The sequence below is a fragment of the Narcine bancroftii genome, chromosome 3 (assembly GCF_036971445.1).
Source record: "Narcine bancroftii isolate sNarBan1 chromosome 3, sNarBan1.hap1, whole genome shotgun sequence".
Taxonomy (NCBI): domain Eukaryota; kingdom Metazoa; phylum Chordata; class Chondrichthyes; order Torpediniformes; family Narcinidae; genus Narcine; species Narcine bancroftii.
In genome coordinates, this window is record NC_091471.1 from 245,043,467 (window position 1) to 245,063,539 (window position 20,073).

Here is a 20,073-nt window from a genome sequence, read left to right on the forward strand (position 1 = left end):
CCTTCATCACGGTACCTCGCTGAATTTCTCCAGCACTTTGGTGTATTGAATTACAATCACAGTGTCTGCAGATTTTCTTGTTTAACTCCAGGCAGATATTCAACTTCATAACCCCTTGGATGGAAGGGATTGGAGGGAATGGGCTCAATGTGGCCAAGGGGTTCTAAACATGTTTGGCACAGGCCCATGCTGGGCCATGGACCTGTTCCCGTGCAGTTGGAGCGAAGCATGAAAGTCTGCAGATGCTGTGATTGTCATAAACGTGCACAGAAAAGCTGGAGGAACTGAGGTGGTCTCACAGTGTCCATAGGAGGTAAAGATATATTACTGACATTTCAATTGGTAGAAGCAGAGAACAAGAAGGCCCAAGAATAAAGAGATTGAAGACTGGCCAGAAGAGGAGCCCAGACCAACAAACAGTGTCAACAAATTTATCTTGACTCTGTGAAGGGAAAAGAGAAAAAAGGAGAGAGGGAGATAGAGTGACAGAGAAAGAAAGAGTGTATGAGAGAGAGAGGGGGAGAGAGAGACAGAGACACAAAGATACAGAGAAAGAGGGGGGGAGAGAGACAGAGAGGTGAAGGTTCCATTATTGTCACGTAATATTACTTTTAGAATGTGAAATTCATTAACTTTTGTCTACTGTAAGGCAGACAGAGGGTTGCCGCATTGTCCAGCGCCACTCACAGAAAACTACAGCACCTGTTGTTCCTCGGCGGTCTCCCCTCCAAGTACTGATCTCCGAGATCAGACAATCTCAGGCATAAGCAGGCTATTAGGCTAGACAGATAGAGAAAGAGAATGTGTGTGTGTGTGTGTGTGTGTGTGTGTGTGTGTGTGTGTGTGTGTGTGTGTGTGTGTGTGTGTGTGTGTGTGTGTGTGTGTGTGTGTGTGTGTGTGTGTGTGTGTGTGTGAGAGAGAGAGAGAGAGAGCGAGCTGAGAAAAGAAGAAGGAGAGGTGGGGGTGTGGTTTAACAGAAACTGGAGAAGCCAATGTTAATGCTGTTCTGTTGGACTTTCTCACTTGTTTTGGTTTGGTTTGATTGACATTAGTAAGGGATTGCTTTTATGGTTTGTTGGGACCAAGGAAAACTGCCTCAGGACCTTCGTGATGCCATCATCATCACCCTGTACAAAAACAAAGGCGAGAAATCAGACTGCTCAAACTACAGGGGAATCACGCTGCTCTCCATTGCAGGCAAAATCTTCGCTAGGATTCTCCTAAATAGAATAATACCTAGTGTCGCCGAGAATATTCTCCCAGAATCACAGTGCTGCTTTCGCGCAAACAGAGGAACTACTGATATGGTCTTTGCCCTCAGACAGCTCCAAGAAAAGTGCAGAGAACAAAACAAAGGACTCTACATCACCTTTGTTGACCTCACCAAAGCCTTCGACACCGTGAGCAGGAAAGGGCTTTGGCAAATACTAGAGCGCATCGGATGCCCCCCAAAGTTCCTCAACATGGTTATCCAACTGCACGAAAACCAACAAGGTCGGGTCAGATACAGCAATGAGCTCTCTGAACCCTTCTCCATTAACAATGGCGTGAAGCAAGACTGTGTTCTCGCACCAACCCTCTTTTCAATCTTCTTCAGCATGATGCTGAACCAAGCCATGAAAGACCTCAACAATGAAGACGCTGTTTACATCCGATACCGCACGGATGGCAGTCTCTTCAATCTGAGGCGCCTGCAAGCTCACACTAAGACACAAGAGAAACTTGTCCGTGAACTACCCTTTGCAGACGATGCCGCTTTAGTTGCCCATTCAGAGCCAGTTCTTCAGCGCTTGACGTCCTGTTTTGCGGAAACTGCCAAAATGTTTGGCCTGGAAGTCAGCCTGAAGAAAACTGAGGTCCTCCATCAGCCAGCTCCCCACCATGACTACCAGCCCCCCCACATCTCCATCGGGAATACAAAACTCAAAACGGTCAACCAGTTTACCTATCTCGGCTGCACCATTTCATCAGATGCAAGGATCGACAACGAGATAGACAACAGACTCGCCAAGGCAAGTAACGCCTTTGGAAGACTACACAAAAGAGTCTGGAAAAACAACCAACTGAAAAACCTCACAAAGATTAGCATATACAGAGCCGTTGTCATACCCACACTCCTGTTCGGCTCCGAATCATGGGTCCTCTACCGGCAGCACCTACGGCTCCTAGAACGCTTCCACCAGCGTTGTCTCCGCTCCATCCTCAACATTCATTGGAGCGCCTTCATCCCTAACGTCGAAGTACTCGAGATGGCAGAGGCCGACAGCATCGAGTCCACGCTGCTGAAGATCCAGCTGTGCTGGATAGGTCACGTCTCCAGAATGGAGGACCATCGCCTTCCCAAGATCGTGTTATATGGCGAGCTCTCCACTGGCCACCATGACAGAGGTGCACCAAAGAAGAGGTACAAGGACTGCCTAAAGAAATCTCTTGGTGCCTGCCACATTGACCACCGCCAGTGGGCTGATATCGCCTCAAACCGTGCATCTTGGTGCCTCACAGTTTGGGAGGCAGCAACCTCCTTTGAAGAAGACCGCAAAGCCCACCTCACTGACAAAAGACAAAGGAGGGAAAACACAACACCCAACCCCAACCAACCAATTTTCCCCTGCAACCGCTGCAACCGTGTCTGCCTGTCCCGCATCAGACTTGTCAGCCACAAACGAGCCTGCAGCTGACGTGGACATTTACCCCCTCCATAAATCTTCGTCCGCAAAGCCAAGCCAAAGATATGTGTGGGAAGAAAAAGTTTGAAAGCCAGTGTTTTAATCGTCCCTAATGGACTCGTTATGTGCAAGGTTTCAGAACTCCAAAGGAAATGGGCCAATGACAATTTTTCTCAAGCAAAATATTTCAGTAACAATTGGGTCTAGAACCTTGGTTCTCAACCATCCCTTCCCACTCACGTACCATTTTAAGCAATCCCTTACTAATCATGGAGCACTGATGGCATAGGGATAACTTAAGGTGATACGTGAGTGGAAAGAAAATGTTTGAAAACCACTGCTCCAGAGCTATGACTTTGAATCCCATTGTTAACTGGGAAATTTAGATTCAGGTCACTGAATAAATATAGAACATTGAACAAAAAGTCAGCCTCAATAGCAATGGTCATGAAACCACTAGAATGCCATAAAATCCCTTCAGGGAAGGAAAGTTGAAAAGAAAAGTCTTCAGACGCTGGGATCGTGAAATTCACAAATGTGCTTCAAAAACTCAAAAGGTCTCTCAGGAGCAAAAGATAACCAACAATTTGGGCTCGGCCCCTTCGTCAGGTAACAAGGGACCAACTTCTCAGACCCGAGCCCTTTATCAAGTCACGAGGGACCAACTTCTCAGACCCGAGCCCTTCGTCAGTTCATGAGGGACCAACTTCTCAGGCATGAGCCCTTTGTCAGGTAAAGGATAATCACCATTTTGGGCCTGGTCCCTTCATCAGGTCCGGGCTTGAAACTAGTTACCCATCCACTTCCTCTGGATGCCGAGTGAGCCTCTAAGGAAGGAGATCTGTCAGTTTACCTAGTCCGGCCAGAATGTGACTTCAGATCACCTGAGGCGGTGATATCGTCGCTGCCTCTACAGTTTAGGGGCAATTAGGGTTGGGCAATAAATGCTGATTGGTGTCAGATGCCTTGCCATTCAGTGTGGGTGAAAATGTTTCTCCATCCGTCCGATAGCCTACAGGTCACCCTTGGGCAAGGTGCAGTACCTGTTTAGCCTCCCAGTCAGGGTCACTGAAGCTGTGGATTTGCAGATCTGACAAATTGGAATTTATGGTTGTAAAACTAAAAAATGCTGGGCAGCTGAATCTGCAGATCAATGGCCAGGGTTTAACTGTCCAGTACGGACACTGCAACTGAAGAAGGCAAAAGGAAACCACTTCAGTAATTTTCCCTTGTATAATCATGAACTCAACATTGGCTATGGTCTCAGCTCAAAGACAGTCCCTTCACCGAAGGAGGAGGCAACAATTACAATTCGGAGCATCAGGGATCGTGATGGATGGAGAGACATGATCGCCCTCGCCGAGTGGCAAGGCACCCAAATGAATGGATAAATGCTGGCACTTTCAGTGGTGTGAACATTACATGAAAGAGCAAATTTAAAAAAAAAATTTAGATGAGAGAGTGGCTTTAACGTAGTTCAGAGCAGGGGTTTGCAACCATTTTTTTACACTCACATACCACCTTAAGTAATCCTTTGCTAATCGCAGAGCACCGATGCCGTAGGATTCCACAAGTGCTGTGTCATTAGTAAGGGATTACTTAAAGTGGTATGTCAGTGGAAAAAAAAGGTTGAGAACCACTTGAAATGCAGCACGGTAATCAGCCCTTCCAGCCCATGCTGCTCAAATACACCAATTAATCTATGACCCCTGTACGTTTTTGAAGGGTGGATGAATCTGGAGCACATGGAGGAAACCCACGCAGGTGTAACAAGTCCAGAGGACCCCAAAACCTAGCAGCAATATATATACACCATGATATTGGATTACTTAAACAAAAGTTGCTTTTAATTATATTTGAACATGAAAATAGAATCAAACTTTAACTTATCTCTATTGACTCACTTAACCTACTTAACCCCCCCCCCCCCTAATTCTAAGCGCAGGTGTGTGTAATGTGTGTGTAAGTTCAGTAAAGTTCATTGATTCACAGTCCAATCTCACTAAAGTTAACATTAATAAAGTTCACCAGGCTTTGGTGCTTAACAGGTAACCTCAGAAGGGTTCTTGTTGGTTTTCAGAGAGGGAGAGTGTTTCTCTTGTTCCAGGACATCCGCAACTGATTCCTTTTTAATCAGCCACTCCAATGTCTTACTGATGAAACTTGCCCCCTTCAGGGTTCTCCAGATGATAACCTCTTTCTTTCAGGTCATCACAGAGTTCCTTTCTGTTTCTCCTAATCCAAGAGAAACACTGGACAGCCAGTCCTCTCCTTTGACCAGGCCGTCTTCCAAAGCTTGCCAGTTTGTCCCTCTGGAACTGATGTCTCTGTCTCTCCTCTCTCTCTTTCTCACTCCCTCCAACTCTGAGAGCAAAACCTCTTTCTTTTCTGCTCTCTGCCTGCAAAGATTACATGTCCTTCCAGACAGTAAATTCTGTTTTCCAGACAAAGCTGCTACTGCCTGTTGTTACATTTGTTGCCTTTTGCAAATAACCGCCCATCACAAGTCTCTTGCAAAAGCTCCTGCAAAAACTCTGTGTTTTAAAGTGTTTGTGTGTGACCTGCTCCAACAAACCTTTCCCAATTTATCTCCCAAACATCTCCACATACTCTGTCATACAGGTCACGGGGAAAACATACAAACTCCTTACAGTGTCGGATTCGAACCCGGGGTTGCTGGCGTCGTATTAGCATCGTGCTGACCACAAGAAAGAGAATCTGAAATCTTCGGAATATTAACACCAGCTTCAACATCTTAGGGAGTGATCACATCATATAGCGAGAACTGAATTCATGTGCTCGGTTCTACTTCATGTTTGACTTGCTCAGACTGATTCCTTTTACATGTCTTATTAGATCTGCATTTCTACTACCCCAAAGTATTTTACAATCAATTAGATCTGTTTATTGTTAAGTTGTAATGTCAGAACACTTTACATTTAGCAACTCTTACAAGCTATAATTCAATATTGATCAATTAATGTGATTTAATGTTAGAAGTAAACTTTGCCTCTTGGATTGACTACACCGGATCTTCGTCAATAACATGCAGCCACACCCTATATATCATCCTGCACAGGAGGCAAGACCTGGGCATAATATCTTGTGAATGACAGCACCTCTGGCAATGTAGTGCTGCGCTGGAAGGGCAGTGCTCAGATCTGTAGGGTGGGACTTGACTCCACGATGGCCTGACTCAGATAGGTCCAATAATTTGTGACCAGATCATTCCTGACCTCTACATGAGGAGCTCAGGGTTATCAGAGGACTTTTGGCAATCCATCTCCAGAAATTTGAGATCATGAAATCGAGTTCAGTTTTACCATCACATTAGGCCAGGTACATTGAACAGGGTCAGGTCAATGGTCCTCTTTTTTCCATTACCTTAAGTAATCCCTTACTAATCACAGAGCACCTATGGCATAGTGTGTGAGTGGAAAAAATAGATGGCTGTAAGGCACTGGAGCAGAAATAGGCTATTCAGCCCATCGAGTCTTCCCTGCCATTTAATAATGAGCTGATCCATTCTCCCACTGCTCGGCCTTCTCCCCCTCGATTCCCTGTCAAAAACCTATCAATCTCTGTCTTAAATGCACCTGGCCTCTGCAACCGGCTGTGGCAACAAATTCCACAGATTCACCATCCTCTAGCTAAAGAAATTACCCCACATCCCTGTTCCTAGTGCTCACCCTTCAATCCTGAAGATGTGCCCCCTTCTTCCACCACGGGAAACCACCTTTCTACATTCAAAATGTTTCATTAAGATCGCACCTCCCCCCACCCTCGTTCTCATAAATTCCAAAAAGTGCAAGCCAAGAGTTGTCAAATGCTCTTCTCTTCATAATGATCACCCTTTCATTGCCAGATTCATCCTTGTGTACCTCCCCTGGGTCCTCTCTAATGTCGGCGCATCCTTTCTTAATTGTGGAGCCAAAAACAATGCTCCAAGTGAGGTCTCGCCAGTGTCTTATAAAACTTCAACATCACATCCCTGCTTTTTTATTCTATTCCTCAGAAATATATGCCAACGTTGCATTTGCCTTCTTTAGCACCCACAAGTTTACCTTCAAGATATCCTGCATGAGGACTCCCAAGCCCCTCTGGCTATTTTCAATTTTCTTCCTAGTTAGAAAATAACCCTCCCAGTTATTTTTTTCAACCAACGTGCTTGACTGTAAGTACACTTTCCAACATCTGCTCATTCTCCTAATCTGTCCAAGTCCTTCTGCAGCCTTCGTGTTCCCTCTACATTACCTATCTTCATATCATCTGCAAACGAGACCACAAAACCATTCATTCCATAATCTAAGTCATTAATGTGCCACATAAAAAGGAGTGGCCCCTTGTGGAACACCACTAGGGACTGGTGACCAACCAGAATATGATCCCTGTATTCCGTCTCACTGCTTCCTACAGTTCATGAATTTTTACACATGGAAGCAGACTCTTCATCTCCAACTATTCCAGGCCAACCAAGTCCTAGTCCCAATGCCTGTGTTAGGCCAAATCTCTCAAAGTCTTCCCAATCCATCAACATTCCTTTCTACAAACCCCAAAGCAACTCAGACCATGTCTTCACATGGCCTCATCTGTTAAAGTAACCTCTGCCACCGCTCACAATCACTGTTACAGGTGTGTAAGCCCTGTCAGCATATTCATAGTGATGGAGAGGCAATATAATATGTAATATGTAATATAATATAACAATAAAGAACAATTTTTAAACAGCGTGGGAAAATTGGTAGCGCTATAGAGCACAATTTATAAAGACCGTGGGAAACAACGAAGGCGGACCTAACTTCCCAGAATGCCGTGTGGCAGAGAATCGCCTCCATGAGTGCTCCAACATCACTTTTCCCCATGGTCTTTATAAATTATGCATGATTAATTTTGTTCAAATATAAGATCATAATACCTTGTTCAGGATTTAGGGCAGGTCCACCATTGCTTGAAGTCACCAGCAGAAAGTAGAACAGCCCTAATCCCGGCAATGACTCCTTGAAAGTGTGCAGTGTCCCAGTTAAGAGTGGTCAACAGCATAAATGCCATTCCTATCCTGGGACACTGAATGACCGATTTAGTGGGGCACAAATGCAAAAGGGGCTTCAGAGACGTCCAGTGCTGACAGAGTCTCAAAGAGATTCAGTGCTAACATGAAAGTCTGCCAACACTGTGACTGTAGTAAAAACACACCGAGATGTTGGAGGAGCTCAGCTGGTCTTTCAGCGTTCATCAGAGACAAAGATAGATTGATGGTGTTTCAGGTCTGAGCCCTTCTTCAAGGAATAAGCAGAATGAGGAAGAGAGAAGACCGGCTGGGGGAGGAGTCCAGACCAACAAAAAGTATTAATTGTTATGACAAGGGAGAGGTGAGAACTGATTTTGCCTGTGTGAAAGGAGTCAGGGAAAAGGCAGAGAAATAGAGCTGGGGGAAGGTGATGGGGGAAGAATTAGGTGGGGGTTTTGAAGTCTCAGTGATCCAGTGCTGAGTTTCACCGATCTGGTACTGACAATCTTACAAGGACCCAGTGTGGACAATCTCGCTGAGATCTGGTGTTAACAGTGTCTGGCTAAGATCAGGTACTGAGTCTCACAGTGACCCAGGGATCAAGCATTGAATGCAATTGCTTTGTACAGCTCCGCCAGATGTTATGAACCTGCCTAACCTGCTCCTTCTGTTTCCCCAGCTGTGGTACATGGATGGCTACCTGAACGGCCGGACTGTGCGAGAGTTCCGCTCCTTTAACGACTTTGTCAAAGGGGAGAAGTTCATCATCTACCGCCTGCCCCACCCCTGGGCTGGAACCGGCCATGTGGTCTTCAATGGCTCTCTCTATTACAACAAGTACCAGAGCAACATCATCGTCAAGTATCACTTCCGCTCCCGCAGCGTTCTGGTCCAGCGCAGTCTGGACGGTGCAGGCTACAACAACACCTACCCCTACTCCTGGGGAGGCTTCTCGGACATTGACCTGATGGTGGACGAGAGCGGCCTCTGGTCTGTCTACACCACCAACCAGAATGCCGGCAACATCATCCTCAGCCGGCTGGACGCCCACACGCTGGAAGTCCTTCAGAGCTGGGACACGGGCTACCCCAAGCGGAGTGCCGGTGAGTCATTTGTCATCTGTGGCACCCTCTACGTGACCAACTCCCATCTTGCCGGAGCCAAGATCTACTTTGCCTACTACACCAACACATCGAGCTACGAGTACACCGACATACCATTCCACAACCAGTACTCACACATATCCATGCTGGACTACAACCCAAGGGACCGAGCACTTTACACATGGAACAATGGCCACCAGGTTCTCTACAACGTCACACTATTCCATGTTGTAAAGACGTCAGGTGAATTGTAAAGTAATCGGACAATTCTTTTTACATTTAAACGTTGTTATTTAATGAACAAAAGACTGTCCGGTGTGAGTGCGCATGATTCCTTTGTCTTATTGTACAATAAAGTTTAACTTTGAAATGGTCAAGTTGCCTGGTATCTCATTGGAGGGCTTCCATCATTGATCCCAATAAGATAAGGAGGTTAATGATTCCACTGTCTTTTGCTTGGATGTAAACTAAAGGAAGTTTGCAAGTACTGGGGTCTAGTGCAGCATGCTAAAGTATTGAAGAAACCCAGCAGGAAGTAATAGACACTCAACTAGGCCGTCCCCCCCTATTACTAGTCTCCCCTACCAATGGAAACACCTTCTAAACAGGTGACCTGCTGAGTCTCTCCTTTGGCTTATGTTTGGACCACCCCCCGTTTTGATCTGGAATTCCACCGAGACCTCAGCTCCCAGCTACCACGCACTCTACTTCCGTGGGGGAGCATAGGCGGGCACAGAATTGAATGCCAACTTGAATTTCCCTGCAAGTCACGCGCCAACCTCTCAGGAAAATACATCCTTAGAACTTCATCTTCAGTGGGTGTAAATCCTGGAACCTTCAACACACAGATTGCACAAAGACTCACCATGATTGTCCCAATTAAGATGGGCATTGAACATGGGCATTAGTGGCATGCACAGTGGTTCTCAACCTTTTTCTTTCCACTCCCATCCCACTTTAAGTAATCCCTATGCCATCGCTGCTCTGTGATTAGTAAGGGGATTGCTTAAGGTGGTAGGTGAGTGGGAAGGAAGGTTGAGAATCACTGTTCTAGACCCAATTATTTCTTGAGAAAAATTGTCATTGTTCCATTTCCTTTGGAGTTATGAAACCGGGCATAAAACAAGTGAATGAGGTACGATTAAAACAGTGGTTTTCAAACTTTTTCTTTCCTCTCACCTACCACCTTAAGCAACCCCTTACTAACCACAGAGCACTGACGGCATAGGGAATACTTAAAGAGTTATGTGAGTGGAAAGAAAGAGATTGAGAACCACTGGTATAGCGGTCAGGACAACACTATCACAGCACCTGCGTCCCAGATTTGAATCTGGCGGTGCCTGTAAGGATTGTGTACGTTCTCCCCATGACTACATGGTTTTCCTCTGGGTGCTCCAGTTTCCTTCCACCCTCCAAAAACATAGGGGTTGTAGGGCGACATGGCCTCATGGGCCAGAAGGCCCTGTCCCCATGCTGTATCTTGTCAAAGAAAATTTTTAAAATAATACTGCGTGCAAATTGTTAATCAAGCCTCACTGGACCAATGGTTTTCTGGATCCCAGTTACATGCCCGTTCGTCACTCACTGCCCATCCTCCTGAGAAGGATGCAAGATAAGGAACCAGAAATGTCCCAGATCCATGTCTGAGGTCCTCAATGTTCCCACAATAACTAGACGAAGGCCAAATTAGAGAGATAATGAATCTTCCAAAGTATTTAGAAGGAAAGGTGGTAGGGGTTTCTGCCAAAAGTCACTGTTGATCACTAGCACAATTTTTTAATTGTTTTTTTTTAAAATTTTGGCGTGCAGATGGAATGGAAACTAATAAAATATTGTTTCCAAATTCAGAAACCCTGGCTGAACATCAGAAAAGATCCAAGTGCAAAAACATCCACCCTTTGAGGCTATTCTTGGAATAATGGTTAGCGCAACACCTTTACAGTGCCAGCAATTGGGACCAGGGTTCCAATCCCAAGCTATCTATAAGGAGTCTGTACGTTCTCTCCTTGTCCGCTTGGGTTTTCCCCAGGGGCTCTGGTTTCCTCCCACCCTTCAAAATGTACCGGGGGTGTAGGTTAACGGGGTGTAAGTTGGGTGGCATGGGTCTCATGGACCTGTTGCCGGGTCTCATGGACCTGTTGCCGTGCTGTGTCTATATTTTAAAAATATCCAGCCATTCAGATCGATAATGGCCAATCTTGGCCTTAGCTCCATTTTGCTTGTTCAAAACCTATCAAAGGAACTCTTCCAATGAGTACATAAAGAAATGAAGTGGATGCTTCATGCCATAGAAATTCATGAATGTAAACCATTATTTATCTATTTATTCCTAAATATGGGATTCACTGACAAGACCATAAGGTATAGGAGCAGAAGTAGGCACTTTGGCCTGTCTAGTCCACCATTCTAATCCCATTCTCCCCCTCGGTCCCACTCCCCTGCCTTCTTCCCATAACCTTAGATACTGACTTTTCAGATACCTGTGAATCTCTGCCTTAAATACACCCAACTGGGCCTTCACAGCTGGCCATGGCATCAAATTCCAGAGGTCCACCCCTCTCTGCATCTCTGTTTTAAACAGGTTCCCTTCTATCCTGAAGTTGAGCTTCCTTGTCCTAACCTTTCCCACCATGGGAAATAACTTTGCCTCATCTACTTCTGTCCAAGCCTTTTAACATTTCAAAATGCTTCTATGACACCGCCCCCCCACCCCCCATTCTTCTGATCTCCAAGGAGTACAGTCAAGAGCCATCAAACATTCTTCATTCCAAGAATCACTCTTATACGTTTTCTCTGCCTCTCCAATGCCAGGACATATTTTCTTAAATAAGGAGCCCAAAAATTGTACCCCATACTCCAAGTGAGGTCTTACCAGACCCTTATTAATCCCCAGCTTTGATAACCTATTCCTCTAGATATGAACGCCAACATTGCATTTGCCTTCTTCACCGCCAACTCAACCTGGAGGTTAACCATCCTGCAAGAGGACTCCCAAGTCCCTTTGCAACTCTGAATTTTGAATGTCCTCCCCATCCAAATAATAGTCTGCCCTTTGATTCCTTCCACCAAATTGCATGACCCTACACTTCCCAACATTGTATTTTGGCTGCCACTTCTATGCTCGCTCTCCTAATCTATCTAAGGCTCTCTGCAGCCTCTCTGTTTCCCCCTCCTGACCTGCCCCTCCACCTACCTTTGTATCATCTGCAAACTTATTTTGCAGGTGACACAAAGATTGCAATAAGTTTGGCATTTACTAGCGTCTACCAGCAGCTCAAGAAACACAAATGCTGGAATCTTGAGCTATCAATGATGGGAGACCAGAATCAGAATTTATCGTCATGAACAAGCTATGAAATTTGGTGTTTTATGCAAACATTCATATTAGAAACATCTTACAACATTACTATAAAAAATCAAAATAACAGTGCATGAAAAGTAAGGCCGGGTCTTTGGTTCATTGATCATCCGGCGGGGAAGACGCTGTCCTTGTGTCACTGAGGGCTCGTCTTTAGGCTCTTGTATCTTTATCCTGATGGTAGCAGAGTGAAGAGGGCATGGCCTGGGTGGTGGGAGGATAGAGGCTGCCTTTTTAAAACACCGCCTCATGTAGATGTCCTCGATGGAGTGAAGTCTGGTGCCTGTGATTTCGCAGGCTGAGTTCACAACCTTCTGGAGTGTAGTCTTGACCTGAGAGCTGGCAGCATCCGTGGAGAGAAACGGTCGGTCAAACCTTTGAGTGAAGGATCCCTACCCGAAACGTTGTACCCATGGATGCTGCCTGACCCACTGAATCTCTCCAGCTTTTCACTCTATGCTACAGCATGAACAGAAAGGAATTAATCGCCTCAGTGGCTCTGTGTCTGGCTTCCCATAGCGACAGACTAAGTCTGGACGATTTTCTTCCTTCTTGTGCATTGGTGAGCATGTAGCTTCGGGGCCACAGTGGTTTGTTTAGCTTTTTCATCCGGAGAATGTAAATTGCTCATCTCCACAGATAGGATTCAAACTCCTTTCCAGTCCAATAATCCAGTTATAAGACAGGAGCAAGACCACTACGCTACCACATGCATAATGGAATAAAGGAATTTAAACTACCGTACATTTCAGTGGATAAGGTGACCTTCAGATAAGACGAGACCCCAATTTCAGTCTGAATTTCATGGTTTTAGGTCAGATCGGTGGTACAAGTCGAGCCCCAAACATACTGGTACCTGAGCTGGTGCCACGTCGACTGAGCTGGTGAGCGTGGGCTGTCTACAGTCACAAAGCGATTCATGGTTCAGTCTGCCTTAACCAGTTTCAAATAAAATGTTGTCAAATTGTTATCATGGAACCACCAGCAAAATTAAGCAAATTTTAAGTGAAAAGTCATTGAAGTGGGCCAAGGGCTTTGTGATCAAAAGCATGCGATAAAGTGAAAGTAGAGGCTGCAATACCATCTTGCCAGAAGTGCGGTGACTCGAGTGCAATGGATGGTACAGAGGATGATTTATCGAGGGACACTGATATCGAAGCCGAGTCAGACCCATATGATGACCGTGAGACTCTAGACGTACTTGTCGAGTTCTTTGCCTCAGATGACGAAGCCAGTGATTTTAAATGAGTGTGATGTGGTTTTTTTTTCATTTTACAATTCTTTTATTTGTTTAACACCACAGTGGAAATGAATTTTAGAGCAATTTTTGTTTTAAAATGTGCACACATCAGCAGCTTTTTTTAATATACCAGTAGTTTATAAAATTTGTTGTCTGGGTGAGTTATAGAACCAATCAAGTGGTATTTCGAGTTGAATTTTTAGGAAAATGTTTTTATATCTGGCCTATAGGATGACCTTTTTTTTGGGGGGGGGTGTTTTCTGGTTCAAGTGTCGTCTTATCCGCTGAAATATACGGCCTGTTAAGGAAGGTTCATCCTATGTTCCCATTATCCTGTCTAACGCAGGATCATCATTTGCCTGAAAACTTTTAAAATCAAATAGGATCAGCAGAGTTATGTCAGCAGGGAAAGACCAAATTACCACGGCATCAGGGTTCAAAGTTCAGGTTTGTCATCAGAAAACATACTAACTTTGACAAACAACCCTGAGATTCATCTCCCTGCAGGCCAAGTGGAATTTCTACTTATCGGCAGTGCCACAAATACTGCACTCAAAAAAAGATGCAAAAGAGAGAAATGTAAACAAGAAAGAAGTGTAAACAAGTTGTGCATTTACAAGAAATATATATTCAATAACAGTGTGGATTCGATGCTGTCGGCCTCTGCCATCTCAAGTACTTCGATGTTGGTGATGAAGTCGCTCCAATGAATGTTGAGGATGGAGCGGAGACAACGCTGGTGGAAGCGTTCTAGGAGCCGTAGGTGATGCCGGTAGAGGACCCATGATTCGTGTGGGTATGACAACGGCTCTGTATACACTAATCTTTGTGAATTTTTCAGTTGGTTGTTTTTCCAGACACTTTTGTGTAGTCTTCCAAAGTCTGTTGTCTATCTCGTTGTCGATTGTCTATCTCGTTGTCGATCCTTGCATCCGATGAAATGGTGCAGCCAAGATAGGTAAACTGGTTGACCATTTTGAGTTTTGTGTGCCCGATGGAGATGTGGGGGGGGGGGTGGCTGGTAGTCATGGTGGGGAGCTGGCTGATGGAGGACCTCAGTTTTCTTCAGGCTGACTTCCAGACCAAACGTTTTGGCAGTTTCCGCAAAACAGGACGTCAAGCGCTGAAGAGCTGGCTCTGAATGGGCAACTAAAGCGGCATCGTCTGCAAAGAGTAGTTCACGGACAAGTTTCTCTTGTGTCTTGGTGTGAGCTTGCAGGCGCCTCAGATTGAAGAGACTGCCAGCCTTGCGGTACCGGACGTAGGTCACATCTCCAGAATGGAGGACCATCACCTTCCCAAGATCGGTGGCGAGCTCTCCACTGGCCACCGAGACAGAGGTGCACCAAAGAAGAGGTACAAGGACTGCCTAAAGAAATCTCTTGGTGCCTGCCACATTGACCACCGCCAGTGGGCTGATATCGCCTCAAACCGTGCATCTTGGCACCTCACAGTTCAGCGGGCAGCAACCTCCTTTGAAGAAGACCGCAGAGCCCACATCACTGACAAAAGACAAAAGAGGAAAAACCCAACACCCAACCCCAACCAACCAATTTTCCCTTGCAACCCCTGCAACCATGTCTGCCTTTCCCGCATCGGACTTGTCAGCCACAAACGAGCCTGCAGCTGACGTGGACATTACCCCTCCATAAAACTTCACCCACAAAGCCAAGCCAAAGATATTCAATAATAAATAATGAAAGAGACCTTGAATGAATCCCTGATGGAGTCTGTTGTTGAGTTGTGGAGGGGTAGCAGCTGTTCCTGAACCTGATGGTGTGAGTCTTGTGGCACCTAGACCTCTTTCCTGATGGCAGCAGCGAGAACAAAGCATGTTCCGGGTGGTCATGATGACTGCTGCTGCAGGCGGTGGGGAGAGTTTTACCTGTGATGTCCTGGGCCATGACCTCTACCTTTGGCAAGCTTTCCTCTGAATTAGCAAAAAATTCAGTGAAGAGTGTGGGGAGGTTACTACCCATGGAATAGTTGGGGAAAACCGCATAGATGTACAGTGCATGAACCAACGCTGGGTAAAGGATTTTTGGCTCGAAACACTGACTTTCCATGGATGTTGCCTGACCTGCTGAGTTCCTCCAATACCTCGTATTGCTGGGATAAACAGCTCAGGGAGAACACAGTGGAAGGAGCTACTGAAGGAGATGAGAAAGTGACCTTCACCTACTGTAGATGTGCTACCCTGGATCAAATTCTACGTAACAAAATTCATCACGGCGAATAGGTAAAACCGCACATTTTACGAAGATGACTTCCACACAAGGTTAGGTAATGATTTATATGCAATAGATGACAGTAAATCCGCCACCTCATTTTAACAGCTCTCTGGATACTGAATGATGAATTGACGTTGCCAGCCTTAGACTGATCAATATAATTTGAATCAATGCAAGAAGAGGGAGGATTTAGAGATGCCAGTCAGTACACACAAATCTCAGCTTAATAGATATTCGGATCTTGGACTCTCTGGGTTGAAGGGATTATCCTTAGTGAAAAGTTAATATAGATTGAAGCAAAGACTGATTCTCAATCTATTCTTTCCACTCACCTACCACTTCAAGTAATCCCTTATTAACAACAGAGCACCTTTGGCACAGGATGCCATAAGTGTTCTGTGGTTAGTGAGGGACTACATAGAAACATAGAAGATAGGAGCAGGAGTAGGTCATTCGGCCCTTCGAGCCTGCTCCGCCATTCAATGAGATCATGGCTGATCTTAAAATTCAGTACCCCGTCCCTGCCTTCTCTCCGTAACCCCTAATTCCGTTATACTGAAGAGATATATCTAATTCCCTCTTAAATATATTAAATGAACCTGCCTCTACTGCTCTCTGTGGCAATGAATTCCACAGATTCACCACCCTCTGGGTAAAGAAATTCCTCCTCATTTCGGTCCTAAATAGTTTGCCTATTATCCTTGAACCTTGGCCCCAGGTTCTGGACTCCTCCACCATTGGAAACATCTGCATCTATTCTGTCCAGTCCTGCCAGAATTTTATATGTCTCTATGAGATCCCCTCTCAATCTTCCATACTCCAGCGAGTACAATCCCAATTTGCACAATCTTTCCTCATCAGTCATTCCTGCCATTCCAGGTATCAGCCTGGTGAATCGCCTTTGCACTCCCTCCATTGCAAGAACATCCTTCCTCAGATAAGGCGACCAAAACTGCACACAATACTCCAGGTGTGGTCTCACCAATGCTCTGTACTTAAGGTGGTAGGCGAATGGGGGGAAAAAAAGTTGAGAGCCACTGGGCTATGTCCTCTGGTGTTTAGAATAAAAGAGAGGTGACTTCATCAAAGCCTTTAAAATTTCACCATGGTAATCACTGGAGGGGTGTTTCCGCTAATGAAGATCCTTGAACCCTGAAGTTTCAGGATGAAGTAGTTCATGCAGTGTGTTTCCAGAATTTGCTGATTATGTTTGGAATTCTTTACCTCAGAGAACAATGGATATTCTGTCATTCATTGTATTCAAGGATAAGATTAATTTTGATCTACAAGGAAAACAGGGGTTAAGGAGAACAGGCAGCTGAGGTTAATAACCACCACCTTGATGGTTATACATGATGCACGTCAAGTTCTGTTGCTGCAAGGCAAACAGAGAGTTGCCATATGCGTTCTCTTGCGGACTTGACAACAGGAGAAAAAGAAGCAAAAGGGTGTCCCTTCAGGGACATCGAGTGTTGCTGGATTCACCTCTAACGCCTCTGCAGCCTACGGGCTCTAGTTCATATTATTGGCAACCCAAGCTCCAAGTCCAAACCTCTGACGTGACCAGGGGAGCCTTCAGCCCCCGATGCCCTTTGGGAGCCCTTTTTGGGCTTGTTTGGATGGTCAACTCTTGCACACATTCTTCATGATGAGAGCATGTAGCAATCCAGCACAGGACATTTTTCCAATTAATTTTGTTGATATAATAGAAACGACATTTATAATTTCATGACTAAAGCAATAAATGAGAACATCATATTTAATTGATGAATTTGTCTTGAGTGCTGACATTTTCACCAGCTAAGAATTCTGGTCAAATTTTGACTCTTTTTAAAGTCTCACTAAGTCTGTTTTTACCTTTGATCAGCTGAAAGATCGGGTTGGGTCACAGAACACCAGGTTGGCCACCAAATGCAAGGTGTACAGGGCCGTTGTCACATCAGCCTTGCTATAAGGATGCAAGTCGTGGTGCCCATATCGGAGACACTTGTGTCAGCTTGACCAACTGCAGCAGCGTCCCTTACGTTCTCTGATGAAAATCACTTGGTGAAACAAGGTCTCCAATATCCAGGTCCTTTCTCGAGCCGGAATGCCCAGCAGCTTCAACCTGGGCAGGAGATGTTGTCAGAATGCCTGATGGAAGACTGCCCAAGGACATCTTGCCCAGTGGTACCCGAAAATGAAGAGGCCTGCAACTTCGGTACAAGAATATTCTACACAGGAGCCTCAAGAAAGCTGACATTGTCCCATCAACAGGTGAGGTTCTGGGTCAAGATCGCTGGCAGTGGAGGGACACCAGCAGAAAAGGTGTGGACGCCACTGAGGCAACAGAGGTGCAGGAAGGGCCACAACGGAGCTTCTACCCTCCAGGTCTCACCTGCTATGTACGTGGCAAGCAGGGCCTGTCAAGGATTGGCCTGTACAGCCACTCCAGGACGCACATATCAAACCCCACAAAGTGACTGAGAGGAACCATCATCATCCTACGGGATGGATAGACCGAAGAAGAGGTCTCTTTGTGCCTTCAAGTCAAGGTAGAATTCAGGCCAGTTAATTTAATGAACTGCCTCACTTGAGTTGACCTACTGAAATCATAGTGGAACTCAAGAACAGCAGAGAAGATGATCCTACAGGACAGTGGCCACAGCAGCGGACCAGCGAGGGGCTCAGAGGCTGAAGGACCACGGGCTGCCAGAGACCGGCTCATGGGAACCAGGCATCTGAACAGGGATTCGCACGGGTGCTGAGGGAAGTAAGGGCTTCCAAAAGGCCTTGGGCTCTGAAGGCTCCCCAATCACGTCAGAGGTTTGGATCTGGAGCTCGGGCTGCTTATGGTTTGAACCGGAATCTGAAGAGGCTGCGGGAGCGCTGGAGGCGAATCCACAGACACTCAGTGTTTCTGAGGGACTCTCATTTGCTTCTCTCTCTCTCTTCTTATTAGGGGCACCGGGTGATGTTCATGATGACTCTTTGTTTGCCTTACATCAGACAAATATTGCATATTACATTTTTACGCATTATTATGTGACAATTAAAGGAACTTTAACCTTGAAGGACAAGATTCAACGAACTCCTATAAAACTGGATAGACTCTGTGTTCATTGAAATACAAATGAATTATAGGGGTGACTATATAAGCCCCAAAGGGGACTTAACGCAGCAGACACTGAGATTGTTCCACTTGTGGGAAAGCCAGGAACGAGTAGGGGCACGGTTAGCGCAGCGACCCGGGTACGAATCCGACTGTAAGGAGTTTGTACGCCTTCACAGTGACCTGCGTGGGTTTCTTCCAGGTGCTCTGGTTTCCTCCCACCCTCCTGTTGTTCCTTAGTCTATTGAACAGAAAAAATTTTTTCAAACCTCGATGAAAGGGCAAAGGTCATCGAGTTTTTAAGGAAATACATCAGGGAAACAAGCTCTGGTCTCCATTGAGATACAAGATCTTAGCAATCCAGCTCAGTCTGTCAGAATACTCTTGCATTCGATATGATAGGTTATTGACATATACATAAGACTGGAGGCGGACTAGAAGATCACTTCGCTGGCCACCTTCACTCTATCCCCTCCTCTTTGTGATTTTTATAAGGGACCGAACTGAGAAAGTGGAAGGGTGGGTCAGTACATTAGCAGATGAAAGTGGGTGGTGTTGTGGATAGTCTGGAGGGTTGCTGGAGGTTAGAAAGGGACCTCGATAGGATGCTGAGCAGTGGCAGATGGAGTTTACCCAGAAATGTGGGAGGTGGTTCATCACACTTTAAAGGCACAATATGGAGGAGTGTGGTCAAGCTGAGAGATTTTGGAGTCTATGTCCATAACATACTCAAAGCTGCTGCACAGGTTGACAGTGTTGTCAAGTGGGTGCATGTTGTGTTGGCCTTCAATAGCCAATGGATCACGTTCAAGAGCAATGAGATAATATTGGTAGTGAAGAAAGAGAATGCTATTTCAAGAGAAATAGTGTACAAGAGTAAAGAGGTGTTGATGAGGTTCTTTGGAGCACTGGTGAGACCTCATTTGGAGAACTGTGTGCAGCTTTGGGCCCCCTATATTAGAAAGGATGTGATGTTGTTGGAGAGGGTGCAGAGGAGATTTACCAGGATGATTCCCGGAATGCAAGGGCTAACATTCAAGGAGCATTTGGCAGCTCTTGGGTTGTATTCATTGGAGTATAGGAGAATGAGAGGAGATCTCATAGAGGCATTTTGTATTTTGAAAGGTTTAGATAGGGTGGATGCAGGTAAGATATATCCTTTGGTGGGTGAATGGAGGACAAGGGGTCATAGTCTGAAAATTAGAGGTTATCCATATAAAACAGAGATTAGGAAGAACTTCTTTAGCAAGAGGGTCGTAGATCTGTGGAACTCGCTGCCGCATACAGCAGAGGAAGCCAGATCACTGAGAGTATTTAAACAAGAAATAGACAAGTATCTCATTAGTGAAGGCACCAAGGGATACGGGGAAATGGCC

General features: G+C 45.6%; 1 protein-coding gene across 1 annotated transcript in view; it reads left to right on the forward strand.

Moving 5' to 3' along the window:
• The window catches only part of LOC138756440 (noelin-2-like), a 101,476-nt gene extending 92,374 nt beyond the window's left edge, over positions 1 to 9,102 (forward strand). The window contains exon 6 of the mRNA XM_069922932.1: positions 8,354 to 9,102. Coding sequence (XP_069779033.1) covers positions 8,354 to 9,031 — 678 coding nt within the window. The 3' untranslated portion in view covers positions 9,032 to 9,102. The remainder of the gene's footprint in view (positions 1 to 8,353) is intronic.
• The last annotated feature ends 10,971 nt before the right edge of the window (positions 9,103 to 20,073 follow it).